The 8928-nt window shown below is 37.5% G+C and overlaps 1 protein-coding gene across 3 annotated transcripts; it reads right to left on the bottom strand.

Annotated features, from left to right (window-relative positions):
• Nucleotides 1-510: 510 nt before the first annotated feature.
• Nucleotides 511-8928, bottom strand: hsd17b3 (hydroxysteroid (17-beta) dehydrogenase 3). Of its 3 annotated transcripts, XM_035991884.1 has the most exons (12): nucleotides 8861-8911; nucleotides 8645-8827; nucleotides 3152-3198; nucleotides 2744-2819; nucleotides 2496-2603; nucleotides 2270-2337; nucleotides 1948-1992; nucleotides 1568-1602; nucleotides 1393-1474; nucleotides 1235-1300; nucleotides 956-1105; nucleotides 511-807 (listed from the first exon to the last, which is right to left on the bottom strand). In XM_035991884.1, the coding sequence occupies exons 2-12, from the start codon at nucleotides 8793-8795 to the stop codon at nucleotides 673-675; spliced, it is 963 nt and encodes a 320-aa protein (XP_035847777.1). In that variant the 5' UTR covers nucleotides 8796-8827; nucleotides 8861-8911; the 3' UTR covers nucleotides 511-672. The 3 variants fall into 3 exon arrangements, with proteins under 3 accessions (XP_035847777.1, XP_031161815.1, XP_031161817.1); XM_031305955.2 differs by having other exon boundaries at nucleotides 8645-8926; XM_031305957.2 differs by lacking the exon at nucleotides 2496-2603 and having other exon boundaries at nucleotides 8645-8928.

The following is an 8928-nucleotide window of genomic DNA, read 5'->3' as shown; positions in this document are numbered from 1 at the left end:
GGGACTCGGTATCAGTAGATACTCAAAATCAAATGACTCGGACTCGGACTCGAGGGCAAAAAAACCTGATCGGGACTCCCTACTGACAGCACTCCAAATTTCCAAACAACAGAGCTACGTGTTGAATTCCACCGGAATTCTCCTTTAAAACATATAATTTAGTTAACGCCTCTATGACAGTGTAAATAAAAAAACCTGATAACAAAAAAAAACATTATAGGCATCATGAAAGTAGACTTTATAGCAGCACAGTTGCATTGGATTGCATTAGATTATACAAGTGGTCCTTAAATAGTGGAGTGTATGTTTCTCTATTGTAAGAGTAGACTATATATAGATGTGTATTTGGAATAAGGTAGAGATAGGCCTACATAAATTCCTTCCAAACATTAAGAACTGAAGAAAATAAGACTTAAAAGCACCTTCATTGGTGCTTTCCTGAGGATGGCTTGCCCACAATGGAACAAAATAATAAAACAAAAAGTACTACTGTACAGTAACTACAGCTAATAATAATAATAATAGTATTTACTTTAATGACTTACAACAGTCACCACTATGTTTAAATGAAAAACAGAAGACATAGGTTTATCAACACTAGTTGCATAATTATAATTTGATTTACAGTGTGAAATATATACAAGCCAAATGTCTTTTCATCGCTGTTCCTGGTTATTTATTTTTACCACTTTCAAAAGTTGAACTTGGTGTCTTCTGTGCTGTTTTTTTCTTGACATAGTCTTGTAGGCTGTGTAGTATCAACTCAGAATAGAGAACCTTGAGAGGAATAGACTGCAGTAACCAGCCCTGTATACATGTGCATGCGCACGCACACACACACACACACACACACACACACACACACACACACACACACAAAAGAGACAAATCAGTTTCTTGTCATGTTACTTGCCATTATTTGGCATTATCAGATGGTGGTGCCCGTAAGTTATACCAGAACTATGTGACAGACACTGCCGTGTGTTTTGTCTCCAGCTCGGAGGTACTGCAGGGAGCTTTTTACGAAGTCCTCTGGTGACAGCGTCACTATGTTGGTTGATTGATAACCTGCCAATCGAGTGGAGACCCCAAATGGAGCCACTGTCTGAGAAAACAGGACAGTGACACAATTTAGATTACATTACATCACAACACTTTAAGGTTAATAACAACTCATTCTCTCTTCCTTTGATTTAAATACCTTGAGGTGGAGTCTCAATACGAATTAAAGTACCTGTATAATAATCCCTTTATCTTTGTATTCAGCTTGAAGACCTTGAGAAAATCTTTCCACAAACACCTATGGGAACACGATTTAGAGCACGAGTGATCATACAACATGATTTAGGAAAACTAGATGTGTACTGGTATTACTGGTGATGATGTATTTACCTTAGATGCAGCATACAGGGTGTACAGGGGGAATGGAATAGAGGCAACTCCAGACGAAATATTCACAATCACCCCTTTTTCCCTGTAGAGGCAGAAAAAAAACCGAACAATTGTGGTCTTATTTGTGGCCAAAAACTGTAAATCAGCATGTTAGGATTTTATCGTATTATAAAACCTGTTCTCCATGCCTGGAAGGATTATTTTGCACATCTGGGGGAAAAGGAATATAAAATCAGATTTGAGACAAATGTAAGGGTTGACAGAGTTCATTTGTTTGGGAAGAAAACTAAGAATCCATCACTCACTTTATTAACGATGTTTCGACCTTCATCAGGGAAAGTTCAGACATGAACTATGTTAATTATTGTCTATTTGATATTGTTGACTTGAAAAAGGTCTAAGGACCAAAGCGTTGATAAAGTAAATGATGGACAGTTTGGGGATTCTATTTTTCGTTCCCAGTCAAGAGTTTTTGATACTACACCTGTCACTAAGACTTTATGGTGTGAAATAACTGTTGAAAACACACAAAAAACAGCAAATACACACTCTTACCTTGGCCATAGTTTTCACATTGCAGTTTATCACATTTGTAATAGCCTGAAAGCATAAATAAACATGTGTCTGTATTTGATAATTACAGTTAAGATTAAAAAAAACTTTTTAGGGAAAAGTTTGATGATAATTAACACTTGTTTGACTGAAACATATTACCACTCAAAGTAATTTATGAGTAATGCAAAGGGAAGTAGGGCATATGGAAAATATGTTTTATGATGAAGAAAATGTGCTTTTTTTTTAGAGTTCAATGATACAATACATTTTGATAAGTAACACTGTTTAAAAGTCAACCTAAAACTGTTAAGGCACCACCAACCTGGTCCAGCTCTGCAGACTCAAGGAATTTGCAGGGGATGAAGCTTGGCAGCGTGCCTACATTATTGACTGGGGTAGAAGAAGAAAATAGAAGATCCGTTTTCAAAGGGAGGAAGGAAATCAGCAGATATTACTATCCTAAATAAGGGCCTTTCCTTGTGTTTGGTGTGTGGCAGCAATTAATGTTTCATATTTACATGGAATTTACATGAAAAAAAAGATCCAACCTAAAACCCCAATGTTGAGGTCCCTAAGCTGATCCTCAATTTCACTGAAGACATTGTCCTTCATGAAGTCTGTTACTATCACTTTCACCCTCTGCCCTGTAGTATCACCTAAGAAAAATGAAAATGTGGAATCAGCAATATACTCAACATTATTTATTTTAGGACGGATGACAAACAGCATATTTGTGGATGTAATTCAAGTTTTAAAAGCAGACACAATAAAAAAAGGTAAATACAGAAAGTTTTACCTATTTTCTTAGCCACCTGGTCCAGTGTTACTTTGGTTCTGCTCATGATTACCACGTTCATTCCTTGCTTAGCCAGCTGAGGGATGCAGTAGTGCAGTGATGGATGGTAGAAGAAATAAAAAATGCCAACAAAAATTTGCACATGTGCATCAAATAAAAAACTACATATTTTAACCTGCATGATATTCTGGGCAGAAAAGAAACAGATACAGTCTTTGTTGCCCAGGTATGAAAATAAAAATACGCAAAAAAAAACAAAAACCCATCCACACATACAAGTTATAATGTGTACCAGGTGTTTTATCTTCGAAATTGTGTTTATTTTTGGTGTTCTATACTTCAATTTCAAGGACAGAAATGTACACATGCAGACACAAGCAGTGCTATCAAAAAAAAAAAAACACTTACCGCAAATGCATATGCTCTTCCTATTCCCTCTGAAGCACCAGTCACCACTGAAACAGGGATGCAGGGATAGTGTTATAAATGAATGTTATTATATTATTCTGCAGTTTACATTCTTAACACCAGGGGCACTGTGAATCAGAGATGCACTACACCAAGGACGGTAGAGGAGATGTCATATGTCATATCATTGGAGTACAACACATGCAGTAAAATCTGGTGTGCACTTGCCAAAATAGCTCATTGGCTGGTGCATGCTCCAGTTACATTGCACATGTGTCATACCCCATAGCTCAGAGCTAGTGGTGTCATTGGGCCTGGGAATCTGAGGCTACAGCCCCAAATGTTTTATGAATAGCCACTGATCAATTTAAAAAAAAAAAAAAAAAATAGGCTAGATATAGGCGATTTGCACACATTTTATGTGAGTGTAAGAGAGAGGAAAAGAGAGAAAGTGCACCTGTGAAGCTCGACAAAAAATGTTATGTGTGTGTAGTCTTAGTAACTCAACAGCCTGTCAAAATAAATGCGAGTGAGTGACACAGATATAGGTCCAGGTAGAAAAAACTACTCAATCTTTTTGGATTTTTCTAAAAGAGAAGGAAGGATAAGAAGTTAGAAATTGATTTTTGATTTATAATATGAGAAAAAGTGCATTTCTCTTCATCATGATTGTAGCTGGCATTGTATGGTGTGGCTCCAAAACTAACAAAAATGGTTAACCTCTGACTCTTAGATGTAGTGAAGTAGAAGTATAAAGTAAGATGATATTGAAATACTGAAGTACAAGTACAGTACTAGTAAATGTACTACACTCCACCCCTGTTAACATAACATTAATACATTTGACTGTTTAGTCAATAAATGTTAACCGATAGAAGTGTTTCTACTCAATACTAATAATAACAACTACTAATATTTTTAACATCACAATTCATTTTAATAATCTGGAGTAGTAAACAACATTTACTTTTACCATTTTTGAGGTAAACATTTACATTTTTCAATGATTAAGGCATGTACTTTAAATGTAAATAAGGTGCCAGAGTGCATTAAAAAAGCATCAAAAAAGAACTTGTTTATAAAAAAAAAAAACTATTCCCAGGGGACGATCCCCCTGGACCCCCCTACAGAGGTCCGGACTAAGCCCCCAATTTCTTTCAATCCAAACACTCCTGCTCAGAACCGTTACCCAGCAACTTTAATAAGCCTTGACTACACCATCTCTCTTCCTCTTCTGTCAGACAAATCCCAGGATTGTGTTTGTATTTGCAGTACACCCAACAAATCCTGTTCTAAGAGACTGCACTAATACAGCATGTTCCCCAGTTGCCCCTGATAAAGAATTTGCTGAGAACAAACAAGAACTGTTTGTTTAAGTGTGCTCGCTACTCTCCCATCTCCTCCTGACCCAGAAATCACAGGCTATTTTCCTCACTCATTGTTAGACATTAGGTAATAGGCATACATATTTAAAGCCTGGTTTTCCAGGACTGGGAGTTCATAATAAATTAAGCCAAGAGGACTCTGGATGGGATGCCTTGTTTTGAGCTATTGTCATCATGGGAATTAGCCAAATTAATAATTTGAGACTGTCTAGTAACTGCTCAAACTGCATTGCATCTCTGCTTTCTGCTGATGACATGGTTATGCTCGCTTCATCAAACTGTGACCTCCTGCAGGCACTGTGGCAGTTAGTGTGAAGCAGTTGCGATGATGGTCAGTATCTCCAGGTCTTAGGCAATTTGCTCAAATACTGGTACATGTGAAGGAGCTCAATTATCTGTAGGCAATGGCCATATAAGAAGGTAAGATGAAGCATGGGGATGATCTCTGTGCAGCATCTGTGGTAGTGTTGTAAATTACTGGACTGTTGTGGTGAAGAGGGAAGCAATTCTGCAAGGCGCTAAATTCACCAGTCAATCCATATTCCAACCATCACCTATAGTCAACACTGCTGGCTGACCAAAAGACTTAAAAATGTAGAAATGCTTCTCCTTAACATTGATCATGATTTGGGCATCTGATCAGGATGCCTCCCTGTGGAGGCATGTCCAACTGGGAGGAGATCCCGCCGCACACCTATAACACAATGTAGGGATTACATATTCCTGACCCAGCAACACGTCAGCATCCCAGAGCTGGAAGGTGTGGCTGGGGAGACAAACTAGGGATGGGCGATACCACACTTTTAAGATTCGATACGATACCGATACTTTTTCTTGCATTTTCATCGATATCGATACCGATACCGTTAATTTCTTATTGCAAATTTTTGTCAGTAAAAATATTATTACATTTAAGACAAATCACAAGACAAATACAGACCATTTATGCAAAATGTATTATGGTCAATACATAATAAAATTAAAATTAAAATAAATAACATAAATATGAATTAAATAAATTAAATATGAACAAAAACATACACATTTTCAGGCCCTTGGCTGTGTCGCTGTCGGCTGTGTCGCACATTGACGCTCATTCACTCGTCTCCTGTCACGTGACATGGGCCAGCTCAATACGCCGCCAGGTACAGGGGTGTCCCGGCACATAGTAATTTAAGTAAGTAATCTAAAACAGCTGAAAGTGATGCATACACCCCCAATTATTATTTTTTAGTTTATATCAATATTTTTTTAAGTAAATCAATGCCAAATGAGTAGCGTGAGTATATCGATCTATCGATACCACAGGATCTATACGCCCATCCCTAAAACAAACATCTTGCTCAGCTTGCTGCCATCAATCCAGACTTGGATAAGTGTTAAAAATGTATGTGTCGGTACACGATCCGTTCTGCCTGCACGATCCGTTCTGCACATGCGCAAAATGTTCGCGCATGCGCGGTTGTACGAGGATTTACGACACTGCACGATCTGTTCCACGCTTCCGGTCGACAGCCAAGCTAACGTTAGTTTAGCTAACAGCTAATTTGGCTAACCGCTAGCTGATTGTAGCGGTCTGCCATTAGCCTCCACAGCAAGCTAACGTTAGTTTAGCTAACAGCTAATTCGGCTAACTGCTAGCTGAGACAGCATGTAATAACTTTAAAAGACCCTCAAAATAAAACTTGAAAATAAACGTTGACATATATAACAAACACCTAACATATATAACAGCTGTTACGTCAGTTCTACTTGTGCTCATTTAAAATACAATTACTCAATACTTGTCTTTATTGTTATTACTGGGAAGTCTTAATTTAGCTGTAGCCTGCTTTTCCCATTAAGTTTGAGTTAACGTTATTTTAGTCTGAATCTAGCTGTCACTAGCGGTTAGCCGAATTAGCTGTTAGCTAAACTAACGTTAGCTTCCCGGTGGAGGCTAGCCATAGGCTAGCGTGGAACAGATCGTGCAGGTCGTATCCTCGGTAAAACAGTATTATCTTGCGCATGTGCAGAACGGATCGTGCAGGCAGAACGGATCGTGTACCGACAGTATGGGTCGATCTTTAAAATCAGATATTCAGGAAATGTTTATGACATCTCCTTAGCAGAGACGCTAACATAGCTAAAACATGTTAGCAAAGACAACTACTGTAGAACTTTGCCCATCTATTGTTAATTGGTATTGGAATCAGGTTATTAGAGCTCAATAACCTCTTAATAATAATAACATAATCATTTCTTCTGTTCTTTTTGTAATTTAGTGTTGTCAGTGTCAAGCAATAGTAGCCCCTATTTTAGCTCCTCAATAGCTGCCATTTTCAGCTAACATTATGCTAGCCATGTTTAACAATAACCAGAGCAAATGTAACATCAATAGATTGCTGTTCCTATCAAAAACACATTAGATAAGACTGATTAGTAGTGAAATGCTCCTGCAGACATAGTTTCACACGAAGTATTGCATTTCAGGAAATACATTCTCAAATAGTTATGCAATAATAGGATAGTTCAGTGACAAACTGGGAAAATTGAATGAACATGAAAGTAAAGAACAAAAATCTGCATCCAGAACATTTTTAAAAGAGTCTCTGAGTTCTGTGAACTGCAATGGCCTGTGCAGGCATTTCTTCAAAGAGAAAGAGATACAGATACAACCACTAAAATGTCTATTGGCCAATCAATTGGACAATGTTAAGTAGCCCAAAAATAATCACCATATTGTATGCTGATTTATATCTATAGATGATTGAGCTCCATTAACAGAATCATCCCCCTTGGTGCCCCCACATTTGAAAGAAATGCCGCAAAAAGTGCCCTCTTGTTCTTGAATGCCTCTACAATAGATAAAACATTATAAAGTGCCCTTTAGGGTGCCTTTCCAGTGGAGAAAACAAGATGCAGTGCATTAATGGCTGCCCTTAAGAGAACATGTGTTGCACTAATGGGTGCCCTTAACCAATTGAAACATATAAAATATACATTTTATATATAAGTATAACAAATATAACTATTAGTCTTAAATTATGTTTACTTTATATATACTTGTTGTATTTACTTAATTTTGTGAAGTTGTTTTTTGAAGGTTTACAGCCTTTCTCGTGAAAATATATATGTCAATATAAGGTTTTTCGTAAACTCGGAAGCCAATATTAAAAATGAATGCAAAGGGACGGGGTTGATACAGCCTAGAACATACTGTTCTGATGACTGTATTCCCCTGTTCTAGAATGGAACGAAAGTGGGCTTTAGAAAGAAAGAAAAGATCAGCCCATTATTCTCTTTTTTATTAGGCTTCTTTTAGCACTGTGGGAGACTGAATAACCTCTTCAGAAGAAGCCAAAAGAAATCTCGTAATTTGATGAGGGTGCTCTTGGACGTGCACAGGAATGTTTCACTGTAATTAACATACACTGACACTGTCCTCAAGTTTATAGGATGCTTACAAGTTGGATTCTTTGCACCAGTTGGAGAAAGTAATAGTGCTTTCTTAACCCTCCTTCTGTCAACTTACCCTAAAAGCACTTCACTGCAAAATGATCTAGGAAAGCAGGGCAGTTTATACTATTGTTAGTATTGTGTGTACTGTGATTGTTTTTTTCTTCTTTTTGACACCAGTGACAACAGTTTGTTTCCCAAGGCAGACAATTAATATTTTTAACTATAACCACATTGGCAGTTAACATTTTGCAGATAAACTTGGAATAAATGTTCTGTTATATTGGAGAAAAGTTTCATTTCAGCAGCAATATGTTTTATATCTATAAAACATAATAATAAAAAAGAATAACACATAACTTCTCAAGGAAAGTCAGAACTTGCCTCTTTAGGTTCAAACATTATGCAAGTCTAATCTTGTGTAACAGTGAAAATCTAAACAAGTCTAGAACTGAAAACTCTGTTACAGCCAAATGTATTTTTGCATGCACAGGCACATTCTCGTAATGTGCTCATACCACCATAATAATTGCACATTACAACATACATTAAGGTACATGCACACACACGTACACATGCACATGCACACACGCATGGGCGCGCACACACACACACACACACACACACACACACACATCCACATGCATGCATGCATGCACACACAACTCACCTGCCCACTCTCCCATTGAGGTGAAAAAAGATTTCGACAGTGGAAACCACATTTTTGGAAAAAGCATCCTGCTGAAAAGCAGCAGTTTCAATACATAGCACACAATAACTGCAGTACCAAGAGCGATTAAAAACAATTCCATTAAATCCATGCTTGTCGGGGACAACAACAAACTCTGGCTTTAAGCGTCTCTGTGTTTGGGTTTGCCTGCACTGAGAGAAAGTTTTTAGTTCAGTGATTCACTAAAAATAAAGCACGACAGAAAAAGAATAGAGTAACCCGGC

Source organism: Sander lucioperca, chromosome 2 (genome assembly GCF_008315115.2).
Source record: "Sander lucioperca isolate FBNREF2018 chromosome 2, SLUC_FBN_1.2, whole genome shotgun sequence".
NCBI classification, from domain to species: Eukaryota; Metazoa; Chordata; class Actinopteri; order Perciformes; family Percidae; genus Sander; species Sander lucioperca.
Note: the sequence above shows the minus strand (reverse complement) of the source record. Positions and strands in the feature narration are given on the sequence as shown.